This window comes from Dipodomys merriami, unplaced genomic scaffold (genome assembly GCF_024711535.1).
Source record: "Dipodomys merriami isolate MVZ:Mamm:240054 unplaced genomic scaffold, mDipMer1.0.p SCAF_25, whole genome shotgun sequence".
NCBI classification, from domain to species: Eukaryota; Metazoa; Chordata; class Mammalia; order Rodentia; family Heteromyidae; genus Dipodomys; species Dipodomys merriami.
The window spans coordinates 18023825-18050765 of NW_027203937.1; the positions used below are offsets into that span (position 1 = coordinate 18023825).

At 45.5% G+C, this 26941-nt stretch overlaps 1 protein-coding gene across 3 annotated transcripts in view; it reads left to right on the plus strand.

Moving 5' to 3' along the window:
- Positions 1-2233: 2233 nt before the first annotated feature.
- Clpb (ClpB family mitochondrial disaggregase) overlaps positions 2234-26941 on the plus strand; it is a 130997-nt gene continuing 106289 nt past the window's right edge. For 2 of the 3 annotated variants that reach the window (XM_070035088.1, XM_070035089.1), the window contains exons 1-2: positions 2234-2805; positions 7296-7347. In XM_070035088.1, the coding sequence (XP_069891189.1) occupies positions 2403-2805; positions 7296-7347 (455 nt within the window). In that variant the 5' untranslated portion in view covers positions 2234-2402. The remainder of the gene's footprint in view (positions 2806-7295; positions 7348-26941) is intronic. The other variant, XM_070035090.1, reaches the window with a different exon arrangement.

Consider the following 26941-nt stretch of genomic DNA (forward strand, 5'->3'; position numbering starts at 1 on the left):
AGCTGCATTAAAAAAAAAGGTGGCAGGTTGGGTTGCTATTTCTACTGGGATGATTAGGGAAGACTCAGATAGTATGCAAGATTAGACTTCAAGAACAGGCAGGAACAGCCTTTCTTACTGCAGGTTTAGTGTGGGGTAGAGGGGAGAAGGAAGAAAAGGAAGTGTAAGGTCTGCACAGGGACACCTCCCTACCTCATGGCTAAGTTTCTGCCCAGTATCTGTTACCTAGGTAACTGGCAGACCTGGAAGCAGTCATCTTCTCCTCCTACTAGGTCACATCCTGGGCCACCTCTGGTCACATGCCTCCCATCTGACCTTAGGAGGGTCCTAGACCCTGAGGTCACATCCAGGTCCAGTGTGGCCACACGTCTTTCTGTCCTGGCCTAGATAAGTCCTGGCCCAAAGGTGGGTCACCCCTCTTCTTCCCCCTCCCCCCCTTTTCCTTTTCAGCCATGCTTCTCCACCATGCATGGTGGGGGCAGCAGTTTGGTAAATTACCTTCTTTTCCTGCCTGAATAGCACCTGGTGTTCTCTTCATCGGCTACCTAATGAAACCTACCTATTTAATATATCTTACACCCAGGTTTTGGCATCATTTTAGGTCAACAGAAGTAAGAATCCTGCCCATCTAATGTCCATACCTGTCTACCTTTCACTGGACAGGAATTTATATTCTTGCCTTTGTTACCTGACTTCTACCTAGTCGCCAGATGTCAGAAGTAGCTAGGGACATTTCTACCAACATTTTCGGCCCCAAGTCCTTCCTCTTGCCATTTATTTGCTCTCTAGTATTTTTTTTCAGTCCCTCGATGCCTCATGGGACTTCTCCAGACTTCATCCAAGAGACTTGCCTCCTCCGGACTTCATCTAATGACTCAATGCCCAAGTGACAGCTGCAGCCTGCTGCCTTCTCCCAGAGGGGACCACATCTCAGCCTTCTACCCCTACTGTCGAAGCCCCTTGCCAGCAGGAAGTAGCCAGAGAGAATCTTCCCCCTTTTTCATAATTATCAAAAGGCTGGAATGTTAGGTCTGCACAGGGACACCTCCCTCCCTCTTGGCTAAGTCTCCACCCAGTATCTGTTACCTAGGTAACTGGCAGACCTGGAAGCAGTCATCTTCTCCTCCTGCTAGGTCACAGCCTGGGCCATCTCTGATCACATGCCTCCCATCTGACCTTAGGAGGGTCCTAGACCCTGAAGTCAGATCCTGATCCAGTGTGGCCACACCTTTCTCCTACCTGGCCAGACCTCTTTCTGTCCTGGCCTAGATAAGTCCTGGCACAGAGGTGGGTCCCCCCCCCCAAGTGGGTTCCCCCCTTTCTCTTTTTAGCCATGCTTCTCCACCATGCATGGTGGGGGCAGCAGTTTGGTAAATAAACTTCTTTTTCTGCCTGAATCGCACTTGGCGTTCTCTTCATCGGCTACCTACCTACTTAATATACCTTACACTACCCACAAGGATAGCATAATTAGAAAAGCAAGACTAAGAGTCAAATTCTTCAACCAAAAGACAGTTGTGTAGGTAAAGAAAAAGTGTTCTTATTTTAGGTGTAGCCTAGACATCTTTTTGGAAAGTCATCCCAGGCTGATATGAGAAATGAACTTAAAGAAATAAGTATGTTTCCTAACAGGCCTCTGATGAAGATCCAGTTCAACTCACTCAAATCAGAAACTTTATGTGTAGGACAGAGAGCTTCTGCGTGTCAATTGAATTGCAATGCAAATGTGGGAATTAAAATTTTTGCTTTTGAAAAACAATTGGATATCTTCTTTTTGTTTGTTTCTTACTGTGCTTAGCCAAAACAGTGTTTACTAAATCTGCGAATAAGGCGGGGCAGGGATTAATTTAGCGTGCTTAAACTGAGGAAGGGGGATAGGAACTTGGCTCAGTGGTAGAGTGCTTGCCTCGCAAGCATGAGGCCCTGGGTTCAATTCCTCAGCACCACATAAGCAGAAAAAAGCCAGAAGTGGTGCTGGTGCTCAGTGGTAGAGCACTAGCCTTGAGCTGAAGAGCTGAGGGACAGTGCCCAGAGTTCAGGCCCCATAACTGTCAAAAAAAATAAATAGATAAACTGAGGAAGGTCTAGTACTTGAATTTAAATCCGCACACTGCAGCTGATCCTTTCCTTCTTGCCACGCCCCTCCTTCTGAACTCTATTTCCCAATATGCCCCGGGCTCCCCTAAGCGCGCGGTCATTATGACGCAATCCTGCTCCTTTCTGGGAAATGTAGTTCATTTGTTTTCCAGCTGCGGAAAGATCTAGGGTTGCGGACTACCACTCCCGTGAGGTAGTGCACAGTCCCACCCTGTTCGCGGCGTCTTCGAACGCGCCGCGGCAGCCATGTTAGTCGTGGCCAGCACAGGGGCCGGCACCAGGGGGTAATCGAGGCTGCTGTCAGGATGCTGGCATCCCAGCTGTTGAGGAGGACGGCGCCGGCGCCGCGGCTCCTCCTCCGGCTTGTTAGGTCCTCGTCGCTTCAGAGCCTTGGAGGGGCCTCCAGGCGGAGCGTAACCACCGGAGACTGCGGGGAGCCTCAGTGGCCGAGAGCGTCCGCCGGGGGGCGCCCTTTAACATTGTCAGCTTTGCTCCCCGGACTCGGGGCACCCCCCTCGGGGCCCCTGGGAGGACGCTCCGAGACCCAGTGCCTGGCTGCCGCCACGTGGGGACGCCTTCCTATTCCTGAAGAAATACTCACGGGACAGGACAGCTGGAATGGGGTCCCTTGCAGAGCTGCGGTGGGCTTGTGGGCCCTGGCTATGGCGCTGGTGGTTGATTGCTACACCAAGAATCCGAACAGCAAGGGTGAATATGGTGCCAATCTGGGTTCGGGGAGGGTATAAGGGTAGCAAGAGTGTCCTGACAACTCCTCTTCGGAAGGCGAGTGGGGCTTAAAATTCAGACCCGCATAAACTCAGCCTTGGAGGGGAGGGACTCAGACGTCAGGTAACAGGGGTAGGGTGTTGAACCTGAGGGCTGACGGCTATGTTGAATACCCACTCATCCTAGGTCAGTCTCCCTTCTTTGGACATCAGTTTGTCTATCTGAACAGTTGTGACTCTGGACTGCATATCTAATTACAGAGAGTCCTGTTATACCTGGCCTGTTAATCTTTAAAGAAGTCTTTCGGAAGTTGTAGGTGACTTTCAAGGGTAACCACTACAAACTTTCAGGTTAACTTCACTAGCCTCAGTTTCTCCACTTACTTAGTCTCCACATACTTAGTGAAGTTCCTCAGTACTCTTACAGAATTGTTATTTTGCGCATCAGGGTCTGTCTAACAACCTCTGACGTTTTGGCTTTTCTTGATTCTTGATCTAGTTTCAGGCTTAAGCTGAACAGGCCACTTGGAATAGTTGGCAGGAGAAAGAAGTTGGATGCATGGAGGCCTAGATCAGTGGGATAGGGGTGCACTGGAGTTAGCCTACCCAGCTCAGCATCTCAGCTGGGTGTGTGGAGCTGAACAGGAGCTGGGAGGGTGACGCAGAAGGCCAGCTCTGTGGCCAGTATGACCCCAGCCACTTGGGTCTTCAGTTGTCCTTAAGGAATATACTAAGGCATGATGTCCAGGAATTTCATGTGTCTTAAGCTCCCAGATTTTTGAGTATTGTTTTACACAGAAGATGTGGCCAACTGTAAAGGGCTTTAATTTTAGTCTTAACTCCTCACTGGTCCTCATTTAACTTTCTATAAAATAAGAGTTTGGACTTTTGTTGTTGTTGTTGTTGTGGGGCTTGAACTCTGGGCCTAGGAGTTGTCCCTGAGCTCTTCAGTTCAAGGCTAGCCCTCTACCACTTGAGCCACAATGCCTCTTCTGGTTTTCTGAGTGGTTTATTGGAGATTAGTCTCACAGATGTTCTTGCCTGGGATGGCTTTGAACCGTGATCCTCAGATCTCTGCCTCCTGAGTAGCTAGGATTACAGGCGTGAGCCACTGGTACAAGGCTAAGAGTTTGGACTTATAAGCTTTTTTTTTTTTTTTCTGTCAATCCTGGGGCTTGAACTCAGAGCCTGGGCACTGTCCCTGAGCTTCTTTTGCTTAAGGCTGGCACTGTACATTTGAACCACAGCGCCATTTCTGGCTTTTTCAGTTTCTGTTTATGTAGTACTGAAGAATCAAACCCTGGGCTTCATGAATGCTAGACAAGAACTCTACCACTAAGCCACATGCCCAACCCATGGACTTTTTAAGTTTTTTATTTCCTTTTGTGTCAGTGCTGGGGCTTAAACTCAGGGTCCTTGTGCTCTCACTCAGATTTTTCATACCTCTAATTCCAGCTCTTTGTTAATTGGAGATAAGAATCTTGAGGGTTTGTTTGCCCAAACTGGCCTCAAATATCAGTCCTCAGATCTCAACCTCCTGAGTAGCTAGGATTATAGGTGTGAATCACCAGTCCAGCTGAAGTGGGGATATTGAAATTGACTATGGATACTTCTAGTGTATGCATTCTGTGATTCTATAATTCTCAGCATTTTGGGGGTCCTTAGTTATGCCTTATTTGGGATTAGGTACCTTAGAAGTCCTCACTTAACACAGTCAGCCAAGGAAAGGTGCTGACATGCAGAGCTGGAGACTAGTGCTAAGTGTAGTGTTGGAGGATCAGTGGGCCGGTTGGATCATGAAAGCCTGCCCAGAGTATTGGAGTACTTTGGAGGATGGGGAATTTGAACTTGGTTGTGTGTGTATGTTAGTGTATGTGCTTGTACTAAAACTTGGATTTAGGGCCTATTACTGTTCCTTAGCATTTTTATTCAAGGCCGACACTCTGCCAGTTGAGCCACATCTCCACTTCTGTTTTTTGTTGGTGTTGTTTTGTGTGTGTTGGGGGGGGGGGTGGTTAATTGGAGATAAGAGTCTCAAGGACTTTCCTGCCCACACAGGTTCTGAACTGAGATCCTCATATCTCAGTTTACTGAGTAGGACTATAGGCATGAGTCACTGGCACCAGCCTGAACTTGAGTTCTGGGGGAGCGGGGAGCTGGGGGCGCTTGAACTCTGGGCCTGGGTGCTGTCCCTGAGCTCTTCAAGTGCTATAGCACTTGAGCCACAGTGCCACTTCTGGTTTTCTGGTGGTTAATTGGAGATAAGAGTCTCACCGACTTTCCTGCCCAGGCTGGCTTTGAATCACAATCCTCAGATCTCAGCCTCCTGAGTAGCTAGTATTACAGGCGTGAGCCACCGGTGCCTGGCTTTGAACTTGAGGATTGAAGGATGAAAAGAAAAGACACATTGAGTCCCATGAGAACAGATTATGGGTTTTACTCATAATACCAGAAAGTTAACCTTTGATACCAGAAAGCACCTCATAGCTACACATCATTTGCTCACCAGTGACTGGAACATAATAAGTATTTAGAAGTGTTAGATTATATTCCATACAAGGGCTAGAGTGCTATCAGCTTTGTGTGTGTAACAGAGTGGCCTGCTTGGGTGAAGGAAGAAATCTTTGGAAAATGACCGCAGCTGCCGTAGGCCTGCATGCCAGATAGGATGTTTTGGAATTTCCAGAGGCAATAGAGTTGCCACAGGTTTATAAGCAGAGGCTAGTGAGTTTGGATGAATTGGAGAAAGGTGTCCAAAGTGTTGTCTAAAGGGTTCCTGAGGTTCCAGACTGGATTTTGTAGCTTGTGAATTTCAGCAAAGCCCACTTACTAAAATAATGACCAATATCATGAGCAGGACCTACTCCTCTGCCTTGTCCTCACTTCTGCCCATTGACGTAGGGTTTTGACCTGGGGTTTTACACTGAGTGCCTTAATGTGGTATAATAGAAAGAGTCAAAGGCCTTTTTCTTTTCTTTCTTTTTTTTTTTTTTTTTTTTTTTTTTTTTGCCAGTCCTGGGACTTGAACTGTAGGCCTGGGCACTGTCCCTGAGCTGCTTTTGCCCAAGGCAAGCATTCTACCACTTGAGCCACAGCGTCAGTTCCGGCTTGTTCTGCTTATGTGGTACTGAGGAATCGAACCCAGGGTTTCATGGGTGCTAGGCAAGCATTCTACCACTAAGCCAGCCACATTCCCAGTCCTGAGGAGGCCTTGGTTTTAATCTCAGCTCTTTCCTTGCCCTGTGTCCTTGTAGAAGTTGCCTTTTTGTCCCCTCATAATGAGGAGAGAGTGGATAAAACCATCTTGAAGAGGTTGTTCTGCCATCTGGAGGCTGCCTGCGCATAATTGGATGTATACTTGAAAAATAAGCAAGTTTGGTAAGCAGGAAGGACTTGTCACTGAGGCTTAGGCCAGGAGGTGGAATGGAGGCACCATTCCACCTGTTCTGAAAAGAACTGGCTTGTAGGTACAATACCTGGTGGTCAGATATGGAAACAGGTTTTAGAGCTTAAGAGTTGGGATTGGAGGTAGGGCCTCCTCTCCAGTGCCGCCTCTAATTTCCCTGGGTGACTGGAGGAAGAGCTCCCTAGGCAGGGCTCTATTAGAGTCAGTTTGGTGCTCAACACTGTTATCAGAACAAACTGGGCATGGATGGAGGTGTTTTTGGTTGGATGTTTGTTGCTTCTGCTGTTGAGTTTTTCTGTCAGGCAGTTTATTCCTCATGGCCACAAGGTGGTGCCAGTGGCTTTGCTTTTCTGTGGGTCTGTGGTTCTTGGCACCTAGGAGTTTGCAGACTTTTCAACCATTGTTTTATCTGCTAGGCATCCTCGTGAGGCCCGCAAGACAAGGGCTTATCTTCTCTGCTTTATGGTGCAGAAGTTATGGTTGAGCAGGAAGCACTGCCACCCCTGTGTGGTGAGGAGGTGGCAGTGGGTTGGAGCCAGGTCTCTCCATGTTGCCTAGTTTAGGCTGTCTCCATCTCCATTTGTAGAGACCCACAACCCCACCTTTCTTTCCCATCATTTTCCTTCCTTCTGGGTTTGTAACCCATGACCTCAGATTCTGTACCAGGCCAGGCACTAGTGGCTCACACCTGTAAGCTCAGTAGTCTGAGATATGAAAATCACAGTTCAAATCGAGCCCAGTCAGGAAATTCCCTGAGATTCATCTCTAATTAACTAACCAAAAAGCCAGAAGTGGAGCTGTGGCACAAGTGGTAGCGCACTAGCCTTGAGCATATTTGCGCTGCATTCCCTTTGTGGTCAGAGAATGGAGTACTGATTTGGTACTGAGAATTTGGTACTAATTAGGAAGGGCTGGTTACCCTTCTGTGGCATGATTTCTCTTGTTAAAGCCTGTGTTTCTAAAGTGCTTCCACCTGCAGAGGGCAGGCCCTGTCTTGCTGGGCCCATCAAGCAGCTCTGATGATTGGGTCCTGGCAGGGGTCTGACCAGTGCCCACTCTCTCTTCAGATGCAGCCCTGATGGAAGCTGCTCGAGCCAACAATGTACCAGAAGTTACCAGGTGAGTGTCAGTGCCCCAGCCTTGTTTTCTGCCCACAAGAAGGGCTAAGCCAGGTAAGCCCCTTTTCGAAAATCCTGTGGTAACTCTGTCTAGAGTTTCTGCCCTATGCAGAAACTGTTCCCTTTGCCTTTTTTGTAGTCTTAAAGTCACCTGGACTTCCTTGGCCAGGTCACCTTGGTGCTTTGGCAAGGGGGCAACCTCCAGGTATCCATAGATCACACCATAACCTGTGGGTCCTCTGGATCTTCCAGTTTGTTCTTACCCTTTGTGGAAGTGGCCCTGTGTTATGCTTGCTGTCTGGTTCAGGTTGCTGGTGGGCTCTGCTGGAGGCACTTTGGGATTTAAGAGGAGGTAGAAGAGACCTTTGGGTCAGGTTATCTGTGCTAGACAGGCCTGCCTCCCAGGCTGAGGCTCATGCTAAGCCTGCAGAGGGCAGACTCACTTCTCTAACCTCACTGGCTCAACTAGTCCCCTTGGACTTCTGGAGGTTGAGTTTGAGGCTGGTTATTGAGTAGAGGCAGGATTTATCTGGGTTCAGCCTGGTGCCAGGGCTAGGACAGAGGCTTCTGGGATGGGTGTTAAGACTGGGACCAGCACAGGATTATTAGAGGCTGTTGATTAGAGAAACTATTGGCTCACTTTGTGCCTCACTATGGCCTCTCTGGCTCTTTGAATAGATTTAGGTGGCCATAGAATACCTCCTTCTCTGTCTTGCCTACACATACATGCCACTCATGCTCTCTCTCTCTTGCTGTCTCTCCTCTCTCCTACTTCCTCTCCTCTCCTCTCCCTCCCTTTCTCTCTCCTTCCTTTCTCTCTGTGTTTATACAGAGGCTTGAACTCAGGCCCTTGTGCTCTCACTTAGGATTTTTTTTTTGTTTTTTGTTTTTTGCCAGTCCTGGGGCTTGAACTCAGGGCCTAGGAACTGTCCCTAAGCTGCTTTTGCTCAAGGCTAGCACTCTACCACTTGAGCCACAGTGACAGTTCGTTTTTTCTCTTTATGTGGTATTGAGGAATCGAGCCCAGGGCTTCATGCATGCTAGGCAATCACTAAGCCACATTCCCAGCCTCACTTAGGATTTTTGCTGAAGGCTGTCACTCTAGAACTTGAGTCATGACTTCAGTTGCAGCTTTCTGCTAGTTAATTGGACATAGGAGTCTCAGATTTGTCTGCCTGGGCTGGTTTTGAACCTCAATCCTCAGATCTTGGGCTCATAAGTAGCTAGGTATACAAGAGTGAGCCATTAGCTCTCCACTCCCTGTGTTTTTGTTTTTGTGGGGTTTTTTGGGGGGGAGTCCGGTCGTGGGGCCTGAACTCTGGGCCTGGGTGCTGTCCCTCAGTTCTTCAGCTCAAGGCTAGTGCTGTACCACTTGAGCCACAGGGCCACTTCTGGCTTTTTCCTTTTTGCTTATGTGGTGCTGAGGAATCAAACCCAGTGCCTCATGCATGCAAGGCAAGCGCTCTACCACTGAGCCACCTTCCCAGCCCTGTGTTTTGTTTTGAGACAGGGTTTCATTGTGTAGCTCAGGCAGTCCTTGAACTGATTATATAACTTTCCCGTAGCTCAAACTCACCATCTTGGTGTCTCAGCCTCCTGAGCAGTGAGGTTTTAGGTGTGTACCACCACATGGCATCACATACATATTTTAGACAGGAAGTCTAAAGACAGGATGTTTGGAGTGGTTACCTATGCCACAGACCCATGGCAGTCTTTCCTACTCTGGCTGCCTGAACATACAAGAAAAGTGTTGAAAGGCAACCACAGCTCCACCAAGACTTACTGCTTTGATTCCCTTTCATTTTATCTGCAGCATTATTATTGATTCTCAAGGGTGCTTTTGAGTATTAATGTTCAAGGCTTAGTTTTTAATAAACCACTTTTGGAAGTATGGGCTGGGAGTTGTTTTGTAGCCAAATAAATAAGATGGAGCAATAGTTTAATAAACATGCAATGATGCATCTTAAAAACCAAGCACAGATGTCATCTTCCTGTTATAAGAGTCATTCATAACTGCAGGCTGTGTGTGGCATCTTCATCCCCCAGAAACAGATGCGCCTGTCTTTATTTCATTAAAGGAGTGTTGGGCAGGAGCATTAGGGTAGAAACTGGTCCAGGCTAATGTTAGAATCACCTGTCGTACTGCCAAGGACTGTCCTCCTTCCTGCCCCCAGGGGCTGTGGTCATCTTGTGGTGTCCCATTCCCTCCCCTTCCCCCCCCCCCCCAATGTATATAGCATTCTTTCAGGAAAGCACTTGACTCACCTTGCCAGCATCTGGAGAGATGATCTTTAATCCTAGTCCATTGAAATATTCCCCTCCCCCACACGTGGGTTTTGTGTGTGTGTGTGTGTGTGTGTGTGTGTGTGTGTGTGTTTTGTTTTTATAATTTTAGCTCTTTCAAATATAGAGTTTTATAATTTTTTGTTTTGTTTTAAAGATGAATGCTCATTATATCTGGCTTTAAACTTGCCATGTGGCCCAGGCTGGATTTGAATCAGAGATCCTTCTGCCTAATCCTCCCAAGTGCTGGGATTAGAAGCATGTGCCACTAGGCACAGCAAATTTCATGTTTTTCTAGTGGCCATTAAACACATATATGCAGACTACAGAAAGTTATGGAATTCATGGTATATATGTGACTCAAAGAATTGTTGCAGCTGGGCACCAGGGCTCATGCCTGTAATCCTAGCTATTTAGGAGGCTGAGATCTGAAGATTGAGGTTCAAAACTAGCACAGGCAGGAACAAACATCCATGAGACTTTTATCACCAATTAACCACCAGAAAACTGGAAGTGGTGCTGTGGTTCAAGTGGAAGAGTAGTCGCTTTGAGCTGAATAGTGCAGGGAAAGCACTCAGGCCCAGAGTTCAAGCCCCAAGATTGACCAAAAAAAAAAAAAAAATGGTGGCAAACATTTCACTCTTGCTGGTGTGGGTAATGTCTGTGGGAGCTTTTCATGTATGCTCCCAGTCTCAAGCCTGCTTTTCTTCTGCCTTCTCTGGTCCCTTCCCCTTGGTCAAGATGACTTCATCAGAATTACCCAATGGAGTGGCATAGATCCTGCTTTCAGTCCCTGTCAGAGCAGGGGATAAGCTAAGCCAAAGTAAGAGGTAGGCTGGCTGCTCTGCCTCTTCCCTCCTTTTCCCTGTGTGACGGTTATTTCCTCTTCCTCCCCGAGGCACCTACACCTAGTAAGCTTATCCAGCCCTGGCCCTCCCCAGAGGTAGGAAGCCACCCCTTACCCTACTTGGCATTGTGAGCAGGTGGCCCTAAGTTCAGCCCAAACCTGAGCTTGGCTTTTGGACTGTGAAACTGCTCACTTGAGACAGAGGGCATGGGGCAGACTGAAACACATCTGCCTCAGCTCAGGCTGAGCCATGACTGTCAGATGGGAGAGTAAGGCCTCCCGTTCTCCAGAGGAGATCATGTTCCCTGCAGGTCCAGCTGCTGAAAGAGGACACTCCTACCATTCCCCTTTTCCTTCAGGGAGATGGGCCCAGTTTAGTCATCAATCAGTCCAAGGGGGTTGTAGTAAAGGTGGTATCAATCTTGGACCTGTACCAACTGCCCTCTCTTTTCACAAATGTTCATTTGACCAACATTTACTGTTACTTGGCGTAAGCTGGGACCCATGATCAGCTCAGGGAATAGATAATGAGGTATAATTCTTGCCTTGATGACAGAGTTTGGGTAGCTTGTGGCAGCAGTGTGATATTGGCTGAAGACAGGCGTTCAGGATCTACAAGAACTCAGAAGGTGTCTTTGAGTAGTGTAGGGAATTAGGAAAAGTTTCCTAGAGGAAATGATTCCTGGTTAGAGTCTTAAAATATCAGTGGGCTCAGCAAATAGGGAGAGGGACAGCATGATGGCTGTAGAGGAGGGAAATGCTGTTTGGTGTGTCTGACAGGTAGGGTCAGGAAGAGCACTGATGGACTGTCCCTCAGTTGCCCATCTTTCCAGCCTGTTCTCTGTGTATAGCTCAGAAGTGAATTCAAGGGAAGGAGTATGGCAGCAGTGAGGAAGGCCATTGCTGCTTTAGAAGAGCTCAGGTCTCCCTTTGTAAGAAAAGAGGACTTGAGTCAAAACAATGCATAAATTGCCTTACTTAATGTTAGTACCTATAACCCATGAATTATATAGTCACAAGTGATTTTCAGAATGAGAGTGGCTGAGCACCAAATATGCAGTAGTGAACAAGATAGCCACAGTCCCTGCCCTCTTGGTACTTAAATAAATGGGAATCAGGTGTCTAATTTTGGAATAGTTATAAGCTAGAATTATGTACTTCAAAAGTGAAATATGTAGCCGGGCACCGGTGGCTCATGTCTGTAATCCTAGCTACTCAGGAGTCTGGGATCTGAGGATCATGGTTCAAAGCCAGCCCAGGCAGGAAAGTCTGTGAGACTCTTATCTCCAATAAACCACTCAGAAAACCGGAAGTGGCGCTGTAGCTCAAGTGGTAGAGCGCTAGCTTTTAGCTGAAGAGCTGAGGGACAGTGCTCAGGCCCAGAGTTCAAGCCCCACGACCAACACCCCCCGCCCCCCCAAAAAAAGTGAAATATAGAGCCAGGTGTGGTGCCTGTAATCCCAGCACTCAGGAGGCTGAGGCAGGAATGTTTTAAGTTTGAGGCAAGCCTGGGCTACATAGTAAGACCCTTTCTCAAAAAGAGAGAATGTGTTATGAAATGGTAACCTCTCTGTACAGCACCTTAATAATAACAGTTATATTTTTAAAAAGAGATAATGTGTGTGTAACACATACATATATAGATTGTCATTTTGTTTTAATTTTTTTGCCAGTCCTGGGGCTTGAACTCAGGGCCCGGGCACTGTTCCTGAACTGCTTTTGCCCAAGGCTAGCACACTACCACTTGAGCCACAGTGCCCATTCTGGCTCTTTCTGTTTATGTGGTACTTGAAGAATTGAACCCAGGACTTCATTCATGCTAGGCAATCACTCTTCCACTAAACCACATTCCCAACTCCCTGATGTCAATTTTAAACATGCTTAAGTCCTATTTACCTACCATGCTGTCTCTGAAAAAACAATCTCAATTATCAATTAGATTCTTTTGATGTTCTATTTTGGTTTTAAGTTTTTAGAAAATAAAGAACTTCAGACCAGCTCAAACTGGTTTGGAAAAAAACGGATTTGGTTTACAGTTAAGGATAAAAATGGGTTGGACTTTGTTGAGGGCTAAACATTTATTCTACGTTTGTGTTGATGGCTTGTTTAGTTCCTGGCCCCACATGCCCCAGCTTGAGGCATTTGCTGTTCATGTGCCAAGATTGAGGTGTCCAGAATGTGCTTAGCTCCAGCATAGGTGAATGTTCTACACATTGATCCAGGGATTTTATCTAATTAACAAAAGCCCTGCCTGGTAAATACATTTGGCTGTCTCCAGGCCTCAAGAGAGGCCGTCTGTTTATCGATTGTTGTATCATTTTGGCTGGATGGGAAGATATTAATGATGGCATCAGAGCAACCAAAACATGCAGTTCTCTTCAGAATGTATGTAAATGTCCTCGCAGCTTGCAGTGGATTGAAACAAAACCTTTATGCGAGACCAGGAGTCAAGGCTTGTAATTTGACTTTTATTGTTTGAGCTACCTAAAAATATTACAAGTCTTTGAATGCTGGAGTATAACCCATGGGTTTCTTGAATGCTAGGATATAGAAGGCATGTTACAGAGTTTTAGAATTAGAAGACCTAGGTTTCTACGTTTGTTAGTAACTGGCTATAGGATCACATTAATATGTCATAACAACTCTGCAAATAAAATAGCTGACTTCACAGATGACAAAACAGGAGCTGGGATTGCTCAAATAATTCTCCCAGATCTACCCATTACTTCATCTTACAGATGAGGGACAGATGAGGGAGCTGCAAGGGTGAAGTGGAAGTGACGCTTGCCCCAGTTCATACACCCTCCCCTCCCCCAATTCGTCTTAGTAACTGGCCAAATGGAGCTGTTTTTGCCTACCTTACTGAGAGTCCACAAGCTTCCTAAACTGTCTAATTCAGAGTCCTTATCTATCCTCAGCTCTGCTCATCAACCCGCCTCTAGTTCCCACAACCACAGCCTTGCTTTCTTTCCATCCCAGAAACTAATTCAGCTAGTGTTGGTTTCTTTTTCTTTTCTGTCAGTCGTGGGGCATGAACTCTGGGCCTGGGGGCACTGTCCTTCAGCTCTTCAGCTCAAGGCTAGTGCTCTACCACTTGAGCCACACCACTACTTCTGGCTTTTTCTGCTTATGTGGTGCTGAGGAATTGAACTCAGGGTCTCACGCATGCAAGGCAAGCACTCTTCCACTGAGCTACCTTCCCAGCCCCTAGTGTTAGTTTCTTTTGTTGTGTTTGTTTGTTTGTTTGGTCGGTCGATGTGGGGCTTGAACTCTGGGCCTGGGCACAGTCCCTCAGCTCTTCAGCTCAAGCTTAGCGCTCTACCACTTGAGCCACAGTGCCACTTCTGGTTTTCTGGAGGTTAATTGGAGATAAGAGTCTCACAGACTTTTCCCGCCCTGGCTGGCTTTGAATCATGATCCTCAGATCTCAGCCTCTTGAGTAGCTCAAATTACAAGTATGAGCCACCAGCACCTGGCTAGTGTTGGTTTCTTATTGTCCAAGCATAGCTTACTCTTTCCTATCTGTGAGCTTTTGCAGCACTCCCAACCCATCAGTCCTGCTGTCTGTCCAGATGCTAGTCGTGCTTTGTTGCCCACCTTAAGCCCCAGTTCTCTCAGAAAGCTTCACACTAATAACAGTTGTTTATTAGTATCTATCTATTCTATGGGAGACAGACCATTAGATGCTGTGTATGTGTGATCCTTATTCCTTGTTTCACAGGGATGGGGAACATTTTCCAGATACTTACTTAATATCCAGGTAGAGTTGTGTTCTTATCATACATAGCCTCCCAAGTGGTCAGGGGTAGAGTTGTAGATTAAACCAAGACCTGCACAGGAACCACCATTGTATGCTTTTCTCACTGTGGTTTGCTGTTTGTTGCTTATCAGAATTTCCATAGATCTTTTTTTTTTTTTTTTTAGTCCGGTAGTGGGGCCTGAACTCTGGGCCTGGGCGCTATCCCTCAGCTCTTCAGCTCAAGGCTATCGCTCTACCACTTGAGCCACAGCGCCACTTCCGGTATTTTTCTTTTTGCTTATGTGGTGCTGAGGAATCGAACCCAGGGCCTCCGGCATGCAAGGCAAGCACTCTACCACTGAGCCACCTTCCCAGCCCTCCATAGATCTTTAAAGCTGAGTCATCCAGTAGTGACTTTGGTTAGTGGCCTTTTTCTCTCCAGTTGCTTCATGCCTATCTCACCCAGGCTCTGAGTCCTCTCACAGCAGGGTGGATGGCATCTCCTCCTGCCTCCACCATAGCAAGTCACATGTGGCTGGCTGCAGGCTGGCCCACTGATTGATTGGTAGATTGAAAACCTTGTTTATTCTCCAAAGCCTGCCCAGCAGGAAAGCACAGCCCTAGGCAGCAGCTGGGCAGGCAGACTGGTCTCTAGGAGTTTCCATTCATGTGGATGGGAGGCCCAGCCAGGCTGCATAAGAATCTTCCTCTGATGTTGGACTCAGGCTTCCATCTCAATGCCCTTTTGTGTAGGGGATAGCACCCAGGCCTCCTGGGGAAGACTGTTTGACCAGCCTTTGCAAATGGACTGTGAGCTTGGACTGGCTATAAAGCACAAACAATTGAGAGAGGCCCCTAGAATTCCCCAGGACTCAGAAATCCAGCAGGTGGAGTAGGATTCTTCTCGGGGCAGAAGGGGGACAGTTAAAGCTCCTACTTGGGTCAAATAGGATCCCAGGCACTTGGTCTCCAGCATCATTTCATGGCCTATCCAGCATTTATCTCCCATTGTTAGCTTCTTTAGTGGTCAGCTTCCAGCCCACTTTGCTTCCTCTGGGTATGAGCTGCTTTTTCTTCCTTGAAGAATAAATAGATTTTGATTGAACATCGATTGGTTGGTTGGTTGATTGTGCTGGTACTGGGGCTCCATTGTCTCATGGAGCTTTTTTACTCATGGTTGGTGCTCTACCATTTGAGCCACATTTCTAGTCCAGCTTTTTTTAAAACTGGTTAATTAGAAATAGAGAATTGAGGACTTTTTTCTGCCCAGACTGGCTTTAAACTGTGAAACTCAGATGTCAATCTTCTGAGTAACCAGGCTTATAGGTATAAGTGACTAACACCTTTTTTTTTGAAATACAATTTAAAAATTTTTACCCTTTTCAACCATGCAATTAAGTGGATTTTAGTATGTTATTAAGATTATGTAACTGAGCACTGTGGTCTAACTCCAAAACAGTTAATCACACCCTTAAAAAAAAAACCCTGTCCCATTAGGAGTCAATCCCTAATCTTTTTCCATCCCAGCCTCTGGTAAGTGTGAATCCTCTTCCTGTCTCTATGGGATTTGCCCATTCTGGACATTTCCCCTGAATGAAATTATGCAATCTGTGGTGTTTTGTTTTGTGCCAGTACTGGGGCTAGAACTCAGGTTTGGGCACTGTTCCTTAGATTTTTCAGGAAGTGATATGGTGCTCTATCACCTGAGCCACAGCTCCACTTGGGACTTTTTTTTTTTTTCTTGCTGGTTAATTGGAGATAACAGTCCTTCATGCTTTTCTTCCCTGGCTGGCTTCAAAGAGGATCTCAGCCTGTTGAATAGCTAGGATTACAAGAATGAGCATCTTGTGCATGCAAATGCACACACACATACGTGTGTGTGTGTGTGTGTGTGTGTGTGTGTTCAAGCTGACTTTCAAGATTCAATTATACTGTGGTGTGTCGTCTTCCTGCCTTTTTATAACTAAAAAGATTTTTCTGGGCAATGGAATAAAGTAAGTAATGGTACCTCAAAATGAATAGAAAAGGACTTGGTGATAGATTCTGAAGTTATACATGTGAAGCACCTGGCATAGCATTTGACACATGGTGGCCTGTCATTACTTATTTACTCCCTCTGGAATTCCCCTCACTTGATCCCAGTTCTGTTCCTTATAACAAGTCAGCTCCCTCTTCCTGTCCAAATCTTCAAATGTTAGCATGCTCTAAGCTACATGAATCTGCACTTTGTGGTTTCAAGTCTCCTTATCCTAATTGTTTCCTAATGAAAGGGCTACAATTTTTTGGTGCCTTCTGAATTCCAGTGTGGAATGGCTATTATTATGAGGGGCAAGGCACACATCAACTTGTTAGAGATTTTATGCTTCTATTAATATGGTCTGAGTTTGCATTAGCTTTCTTGGCAGCTGCATTACATTCCTAGAGCCTGTTCAAAGCTTGTAGTCAGACCAGCCTACTGAGAACTAGGGCTGCTTATATTCTGTGAATTTTGGATTGGATTTGTTTGCCAAGCTTGTTTTAAGGCAAATGTAAAGTCATTTGAAGGCACTATTTTGCAATGTGGGGTGTCACTGTGCTGCCTGCCCTGGAGAAGGGGAGTTGGGCCTTTCTCATTCTGACACTAGGAGAGTCTCAATTTTGTGTGTGCGCATGCACATTTGCATGTGTAATTTGTGTGTGTGTGTGTGTGTGTGTGTGTGTGTGTGTGTGTGTGTATGTGTGTGCATGCGTGCCAGTACTGGGGCTTGAACTCAGGATGTGGGCATTGCTCCTTAGCTTTTTTATTATTAATTAATTAATTTATTTATTTATTTTTATTGGTTGTGGGGCTTGAACTCTGGGCCTGGGCACTGTCCTTCAGCTCTTCAGCTCAATGCAAGCATTCTACCACTTGGACCACAGTGCCACTTCCAGTTTTCTGGTGGTTAATTGGAGATAAGAGTCTCATGGACTTAATGCCTGGGCTAGCTTTGAACCGTGATCCTCAGATCTCAGCCTCCTGAGTAGCTAGGATTATAGGCATGAGCACCTTGCTGCCCCTTTAGCTTTTTAGCTCAAGGCTGACACTCTAGCACTTGACCCACAGCTCCATTTCTGGCTTTTTAGTGATAAGAGTCCCACAGACTTTTCCTGCCCAGGCTAGCTTCAAACCACAATCCTCAGATCTCAGCCTTTGGTCTAGCAAGGATTATAGACCTGAGCCACCTACTAGTTCCTAGCTAGGAGAATCTCTTCTAGGGGAGAAGATTGTTAAGAGGTAGAACTAATGGGAGAGTATCTCCATTCTACAGATGGCTTTCTTCCCTCTTTAGGTTTTTCCTCTATCATTTTGGTCCCAGTTATCTGTGTGCTTTGGGAGATGGTGTGGTACCATAGAATATAGATAGACTCTGTGGTCTCACATTGCCACTTTCTGGTCATGTAATCTAGAGTGAGATGTGAGTTTCTTGTCCAACTCTCAGGATCAAATAAGATCATAAATGTCAAGTGCCTGGAGCACAGCAGGCACCTTAAGAAATGTGAGCACTTTGAACTCCATCATTTAGCCATTTTGCTAGACATGAAGAGCCAACCATGTTACTGTTCTCACTGGGCCTTTTCAAACATCAGAATACCCATTGTGCTTGCCATTATTTGGGCATTTCCTTGTCTCATTTCTGCTGCCTCAGCTCAGATGGAGAGAGATTTATTGGGAAAGGTCCACATCTGGCCCATCACAGCGCCCTCAATATCCAGCACAAAGCATGGCATTAAAAAAAACTCATTTGAATTTCATTGTTCAATAAAGGGGCGGTCTAGGATGTGGCAGCCTATGGTTAGCCAGACTACTTAGGGAGGAGTTGGGTGTTGGGTTGGCTTTATCCAGTTTATTCCTTACGGAAAATCTCTATGGGGTTCTGGAGCTTGGTAGTGGTAGTTCAAATGCCAGCACATTTTGAAAACTTGGAGATACTGCAACTTGTTGCTATAATGTGACAAGCTTCCTGGCAACCAGTCACCTGTCCAGCTTTCATTGCTGGAGTCCAGAGTCCTACTATGAGCCCAGTAGGTGGCGCCCATGGCCCTTTCCCACTCCTCAATTGTCTGGATTAGCCTCTTTTTACCAGATCACCGCAGCAACTGCTGACTCTATGAGACATGAATGTAGCACTGGGCAGATGAGGGTAGCTTGGGCCACCCTTCTTCTATATGGGTTTGAGCCAGGGCAGATGTGCCGAGGGAAACAGATGTTTGCCATAGTGATCCCAGGAGATTATTAGAGGAATCATGCTTTTGTTCTCCTTGCTGTCATAATTCTGCTTCCAGGAAGTCATCCCTATGGGTCTTCTGCTCTGACCTATACTTATGGTATCTCTCCCTTAGGCCCCCGAGGTCCTTACTTGTACTTTAGATGTTTGTCGAGTATAACTGTCTGTTGAATGTGTTCAAGGAAAGAATCCATCAAGGTACACTCAACACCCTGCTCAGTGGTCATCAGTGGTCATCAGGAAGAGTTTGTAGAATGAATAGAAAGACAGAAAAAGGTACCTCAAAAAGTTCTATCAAAATTGAAAGGGATTTATTCTACAAATAAACTAGTTTTATGACAACCACAAGAAGGCTAAGGAACTATTCTAGTGAAAATGAAAATAACATACTGATACTGATACTGATCCTGGCTTGCATCTGGACCACAGTGGGCATAAGGTTGCTGTAAAGGATATCAGGATACAGGTAACATATTAAGTAAAAATAAGACTGTTTGCCTTGATATTCATAAGGGGCCGGTTCCAGGATTTTTCATGTGGATATCAGAAGACACAAATTTTTTTCTTTTTCTTTTTCTTTTTCTTTTTTATGAACTCGGGGCCTGGGTTCTATCCCTGAGCCTTTTTGTTTAAGGATAATACTCTACCACTTGAGCCACAGCTCCACTTCTGGCATTCTTGGTATTTAATTGGAGATAAGTCTCAAGAACCCTTTTTGGATTAATTGGACTTTTGATTAATTGGGCTTAAGAGAAATCTTACCTTTTGGCTTTGAACAGCAGATTTCCAGATCTCAGCCTCCTAGGTAGCTAGGATTACAGGTGTGAACCACCAGTGCTCAGCATAAGTTTCTTATATAAAATAGTCTAGTAGGGTCTGGCAATATGACTTAGTGGTAGAGTGCTTGCCTAGCATGCATGAAGCTCTGGGCTTGATTCCTCAGCACTACATAAACAAAAAAAGCCAGAAGTGACACTGTGGCTCAAGTGGTAGAGTGCCCAGGCCCTGTACTTTAATGTGTGCTCAGTTTCCATAAGGGAGATGGAACAAACAACATTCACCTAGCACTGAGCTTAATTCACTTATTCCAGAAAGTGTTTGAGGAGTTGTGATTCAGCTCTTCTCTGTGTGCCTACAATAATATAGATGTAATATTTTATTAACATTACTTATATAACATACAGTATATAATTATATGTTATAATACAAAATACAATTTAAATATCATACTAATTTATAATTCTAACACATTGTATATTATAATATGTAACTTATATTATATGGCATATGGTAATATGTAATTGTTATAATAATAGCAACTAACATTTGAGAAATGTAAGTGATTTTACATATGCTATTTCAGTCAGCCATTATAGCATTCTTGTTAGGTGGGTCTGGCCTACTCATAAGAGAGGTTGAGCCGGCACCAGTGGCTCATGCCTGTAATCCTAGCTACTTAGGAGGCTGAGATCTGAGGATCATGATTCAAAACCAGTGAGACTTCTATCTCCAATAAACCACTCAGAAAACCGGAAGTGGCACTGTGGCTGAAGTGGCAGAGTGCTCATCTTGAGCAGAAGAACTGAGGGACAGTGCCCAAGCCCAGAGTATAAGCCCCATGACCGACAAAAAAAAAAGAGAGAAAGAGTGAGGTTGATACAACTATCAGGGCCACACAGCTTGTCTCTCACAGAGACAAAGGCAGGCTCTTGTCTGGGTCACCTTTGTGTGTGTGTGTATATATAAAGGAAGGATTGAATTGATTAATTCTTCATCCTTTAAGTTTAGAGATTTTAAAACTTCGTGTTAGAAAATAACCAGTTGTAAAGTGTTGCAGACATATTGCACCTAATTTGTTGTGGGTGCTATATACATCCCAGTCATTCTCCTCCCTTACCACTGCCTGCCTAGCTCACAAAAGTGGCACCGCATAACAGTGTTGGCAGGTATCTCACTAGGATGAGACTATATGGAGAGATTTCTAGAAGATGGGTTTTGAGCTACAGAGGGTTAGTTGCAAATGAATGGGTCCTGATTCTTAGAAGAGAATGCTTAGTTCAAGTAGCAAGTACAAAAGGCCAAAGAGGCCTTGTGTTTGTGCAGTCTGAGCACCAGGTCCTTGGTTGAAATCTAAGCATCAAGCCTGAAAGTCTGCTGGCTCAAGCTGGGGTCCCACAGCAGTCTTTGCTGCCTCCCAAACCATCCCCCCCCCCCATCTCTGGCTGGGAGATAAGGCACAGATGGAGGCTGCCTGGGGATTCTAGCCTTAGGCGCCTTGCCTCTGCTAGCCTGTGCTGTTATTACTGTAAACAGGGCCTTCTGGGCAGCTCCTGCCAGTGTCCAATTGCCCAGATAGTGATCATGATTGGGCCTGCATGGCTCAGTGCTTCCAGGCCTCTGATGCAGGTGGGACAGGGCTCCCTGCTTTTCAGCCCCTCCCCAGATGCAGCTGGGGGGCCAGTTCCTGTAAAGGATCCGGAAATAAGTTGGAACAAAGCATGATTGAAGTTCACTGGCCGCTTTGTATTGATTGGTCATAAAGAAAGAGGAAGAAAAGTCAAGTGGTACCTCCTCCTCCAAGAAGAGCTAGTCAGAATTACTTAAAATTGCAGCTCTCTCCCTCCCTTCTGCAAATAGCAAGCCTGATGGGTTGTCCTTCGTTGGAAATCTTGCTAAGAACCACATATCTACTAGGAATTCATTTATCACTTTTCATTTTGATACTACATATATTTAAAATTAAAAGGTGTTAGAACTTGTTAGAGATTTAAGAAATAATTTTATTTTATTCCTATTTTACTGTAGAGAAAAATAAGGCCCAGATTTATCCTGGACCATACATCTCGAAGTACCTGATAGAGCAAAGACTAGAATCTGACTTCCATCATTAGGCCTAGGGCCACAAATGTCTCCAACTCGACTGAGAAACTTCCCACAAACACACAGGAGCCTAAGTTCTTTAAAGACAGGCAGATATGGAACTTCCATACAAGAAGTATTGGTGAGAGTTGGTGTAGGCATTCATTCATAGCTGTTCCCCTCCATGTGACAGCCATCATGGCTAGACACTAGGGGTAGAGACTGGTCCTTATTTCTAGAGGGACATGCTGACAGCGAGCAGAGACAGAGAACTGCATGACTACTCTATTCTTCCAGGTTAGCACAAGGGATCGTGGAGACAACAGTTCATCATAGAGAAATCATAAAAGGCAGGAAGTATTTTTTCTAAAAAACGTTTAAGAGAAAAGAATAGTAGGGTGCTGGTGGCTTATGCCTGTAATCCTAGCTACTCAGAGGAGACAGATCTGAGGATTGCTGTTTAAAGCCAGCCTGGGCAGGAAAGCCCTTGACACACTTATATCCAATAAATAAACCACCAGAAAAGCAAAAGTGGTGCTGTGCTTCAAGTGGTAGAGGGCTTGCCTTGAGTTGAAGAGCTGAAGGTCAGTGCCCAGGCCCAACTGACCAAAAAACAAACAAAGAGTAGTAGTATGGTCATTAATTTCAAGCAATGTGGCAGTGAAGAATTCTGAACAGAAAGTAAAAGTTTAACTGTCTCAGGCTTCCCTTTCTTGATCAGTTGTCATAACTTACCTTGTCTCTAGTTTTGGGGTTGCTGGGCTCTCCTGGATCCCAGTGGAGGGGAAGAGACTGATTTTGTTTGTTTATTGTTTTTGTTTTTGAGTGTATATGTGTCCTGTTTACTAAAGCTTGAAGACAGGTCTTCATTCGCTTGAGGTGTCTTCCTCCCCTAAAAGCTGACACTCTCCCGCTTGAATTGTACCGCCACTTCAGGCTTTTTGCTAGTTAGTTGGAGATAAGTCTCATGATTTTTTCCTTACTTGCTTCACACCTGTGTCCTCAGATCTCAGCATCCCAGAGTACCAGGGATTACACATGTGAGCCATGGCACTGGCTATATTGGTTTTCTTTTGGTTCTTTTGGGGGGGGGGCGGGGGGGTCCAGTCGTGGGGCCTGAACTCTGGGCCTGGGCGCTGTCCCTCAGCTCTTCAGCTCAAGGCTAGTGCTCTACCACTTGAGCCACAGCGCCACTTCCGGCTTTTTTCTTTTTGCTTATGTGGTGCTGAGGAATCGAACCCAGGGCCTCATACATGCAAGGCAAGCGCTCTACTTCTGAGCTACCTTCCCAGCCCTTGCTTTGTTCTTATATGAACACTTCAGCTCTTAGGCCAGGGACCCTTTTTTGTTCTATCGCTACCTTGCTTATGACTTTAGCGCAGTTTTCCATCTACAGATGTTTTCAGGTACTTAGTATATTCCCATTTCTAGTATATCTTTTATGTATTATGCTAGTTTACTTTGTCCCATTAAAATGAGGCAAACTCTGGGCTGGGAAGGTGGCTCAGTGGTAGAGCGCTTGCCTTGCATGTATGAGGCCCTGGGTTCGATTCCTCAGCACCACATAAGCAAAAAGAAAAAAGCCGGAAGTGGCGCTGTGGCTCAAGTGGTAGAGCACTAGCCTTGAGCTGGAGAGCTGAGGGACAGCGCCCAGGCCCAGAGTTCAGGCCCCACGACTGGATCCCCCCCCCCAAAATGAGGCAAACTCTAATGGAAAATACTTATAATAATGCGGGCTCTTTTATTTACACAGTGGTTTATTGCATACCAAGTATTTTTATGTATTTTGTCATTATTCCTTCATGGTTCTCACCCAGTAAATGGCAGGGCCTGCATTTGAACTGAGGGTCTTTACTATTCCATGTCTGCCTGAGAGTTGTGCAAGAGCTGAGATTTAGTCCTGGATTTCTGCTGTAGTCTCCCATGTAGAACATGGGACCATCTCCAGTTAGTATCTTCTACTACCTGCCCTCCTAAACTGGTTCATTAGGGAAGGGCCTTCTACAGGTCTAGAGTGAGCCACCAGCACTTGGTCCTTTGTTGTTTTTGTTTGTGTTTGTTTTTTGTTTTTTTTTTGAGACAGGATATCTCTCTATCGCTCTGTGTAGCCCAGTCTAGCCTGCAGGGCCCACCCCCTCCCCAGCCCCATACTAGCTCCTCTGCTCTGAGTGGCAATATGCATTAAGCATTATACTCATCATCTCAGGGATGATGGAATCCTAACCTTTCTAGAGCCACATGACTCTGTCACAAGCATTGCTCTTTTTAAAAGAGATTAATTCACTTGCTGCATTTTGTCCATTGGTGAAAATCACCAGGGAGAGCAAGGGTGACTTCCGCAGGCCTCAGAGACCCTTTCAGCCACTCTCAGTAGGCAGTCACGCCCCCCTCCCCCCCCCAGCTGGCTCAGGACTTTGAAATGACTGCCTGCTGAGCATTCACTTGCAACAAAATGAAATGGGAGACATGGTTTGTGAAGTCCTAACTTTTGGGGCTGCTCTGCATCAAGGGAAAGTAGGGAAGGGGCCCACCCGCTCTGCAAGAGGAGAAGTTATTGATGGTTTGCTTTGCTATGGTGCTTGTGAACTTAGCTCTACCCTTCCTTGATTTAGTCGGTGTGGTGATGCCCAAGTATAATCACAGCAGTGAGGAAGGTGAGTTACTGTATGCTGTCTTTCTCACTTTCCCCTGTGGAGTGACAGACCCAGAATTTGGATACCAGGTTTCTTGGATTTTTTTATTTTTTATTTTTTTTTGGTCCCGTCGTGGGGCCTGGGCACTGTCCCTCAGCTCTTCAGCTCAAGGCTAGCGCTCTACCTACCACTTGAGCCACAGCGCCACTTCCGGATTTTTTTTTCTTTTTGCTTATGTGGTGCTAGGGAATTGAACCCAGGGCCTCATGCATGCAAGGCAACTGCTCTACCACTGAGCCACCTTCCCAGCCCCCCCTTTTTTTTTTATTTCATGCAGTACCACAAGGCTGCAAAGAATGATAGTCAGGAAACTGGACAGGGCCTGAAAGCTCTCACTGGAATTTCACTGAAGAACACCAAGGTTTGCATCCATGAATGACCATGCAGATTATAGAGTTCTTTATTTTTCATTTTGCTGCATGCTATAACTTGCTTGGAGCTGACAGAGTGCGATTCTCAGTGGATCTATGAAAAGATTGAAGCTTACTGGGATGGTATACCTTCTTGGGTTGTTAGAATGGCAGGTTACAGAGTTGGAGCTGTAACGCAAAACTCCAGGCTCCTGACTGGGCCCTGGATTCCTTCATTTATATAGCAAGTTGAAAGGAACCGATTCTGCTAAGTCTTTTCTCCTAAAAGAAAATCCTGTAATATACCAAAAAGATGACCCCAATACAACATGTATACCGCAAGCAGATCAAAATTCTTGGTGTAATCACAAATTAAGATAGTAATATGATACCTTTTATACCCCCCCCATTAGATACTTTATCTCTAATCACCAAAAAGCAGGAAGTGGGGTTGTGGTTCTAGTGGTGAAGCACTTAGCCTTGAGCAAAAAAGCTCAAGGCCAGCACCCAGCCCCAGGACCTATACAAATAAAAAAAGAAAAAAGAAAAAGAAGCCAGCTACTGCTGTTAGTGGCTTACCTTCTTATCCTAGCTACTCCAGAGACTGAGGTCTGAGAATCCTAGTTCCAAGACAGCCCAAACAGAAACCTTTGTGATATCCTTATCCCCAGTTAACCAGTATAAAGCTAGAAGTGGGGCTGTGGCTCAAGTAGTAGAGTACCAGCCTTGAATGAAAAAGCTAAGAGAAAGCATCTAGTAGAGTCCAAGCCCCAGTACTGGAACCACATTCAGAAAAAACTCAGCACCAGGAAATAAATAAAAAGTAGTCTGCTAAGTAGGTGTAGTGATGAGGAAGGTGAGGCATGAGGATTTGAGTTTAAGTCCAGCCTGGGCTTAATAGAGAGACTGCCTCAAAGGGAAAAAAAGAGAAAAACCAAAACTAAACAACCACCACAACAAAAGGTGGCTACTACTGAGTGTTGGCAAGGAAAAGGGTATACAGAAATTCTCCTGTCATATAATAGGAGAGTCAGTGGAGCAGCCATTCTAGAATGAGCCCTGGAGCTGTTTAGTCCTATCATGTATACCATCATATCCTGTTCCTGGGATATGCTTGACAGAGATGAGATGTTCACAGGGTCAAATGGGGAACATGTGAGAGGATGTCCTAAACATTGATTTTGGTGGCTGGGAGATAGTAGGTGAGTAGTTCTGGGAGAACAGCAAGGAAAAATGTGATGCATTAATACTGATATTTGTTGTCATTTTTTCCACTACTATCCTCTTGTAGATTCAGCCTGCTTAAGCAATTAAGTTAATTTTATAATTCTTTTGCCTCAAAACTTTGAGTGATAGCTTGACTGCTTTTGGTGAAAGGTCAGAAAGGATGACAAATAAATTTCCTATTGCCAACTTCTTTTTTTTTGGGGGGGGGGTCTGGTCATGGGGCCTGAACTCTGGGCCTGGGTGCTGTTTCTCAGCTCTTCAGCTCAAGGTTAGGCTCTACCATTGAGCCACAGCTCCACTTCCTGCTTTTTTTCTTGTTGCTTATGTGGTGCTGGGGAATCAAACCCAGGGCCTCAGGCATGCAAGGCAAGCACTCTACCACTGAGCCACCTTCCCAGCCCCTATTGCCAACTTCTTTTGTGCAGTAGTAGATAATTAAAATCTGTGTTGAGAATTTTGAAACTCTTTTCAATGACTCCAAAAAAAAGAGTTTCTGGAAGACCTCCTGTCTAAGATGCAGAATTTTTAGCCTCCCTGCCAAACATCTATCAGTGCTTTAGGCTAAGATTGTATTTTAGAGCTTCTTGAGGGCTATAAACCTTTGGATGTTGTATAAAATATGTGTGTGCTCATATATAATTTTTTTGCTCCTAATACGTTTTTTAAATATTAAGAGTTTTTCCTTTTTTTTTTTTTTTCCTTTGTCGGTCTGTCGTGGGGCTTGAACTCTGGGCCTGGGCACTGTCCCTCAGCTCTTCAGCTTAAGGCAAGCACTCTACCACTTGAGCCAAAGTACCACTTCTGGTTTGTTTTCTTTCTTTTTTCCTTCCTTCCTTCCTTTCTTCCTTCCTTCCTTCCTTTCTTCCTTTCTTCCTTCCTTCCTTTCTTTCTTTCTTTCTTTCTTTCTTTCTTTCTTTCTTTCTTTCTTTTCTTTCTTTCTTTTCTTTCTTTCTTTTTTTTTTTTTTATCAGTCATGGGGCTTGAACTCTGGACCTGGGAGCTGTCCCTTAGATTTTCAGCTCAAGGCTAGTGCTCTACCACTTGAGCCACAGCACCACTTCCGGTTGTCTGGTGGTTAATTGGAGATGAGAGCCTGAGCTGGCTTTGAACCGTGATCCGCAGATCTTAGCCTCCTGAGTACCTAGGATTACAGCGGTGAGCCACTGACGCCTGGCTTCACTTCCCATTTTCTTTTTTTTTTTTGTCAGTGGTGAGGCTTGAACTCTGGGCCTGGGCGCTGTCCCTCAGCTCTTCAGCTCAAGGCGAGCGCTCTACCACTTGAGCTACAGCACCACTTCCGGTTTTCTGGTGGTTTATTGGAGATAGGAGTCTCACGGTCTTTCCTGCCCT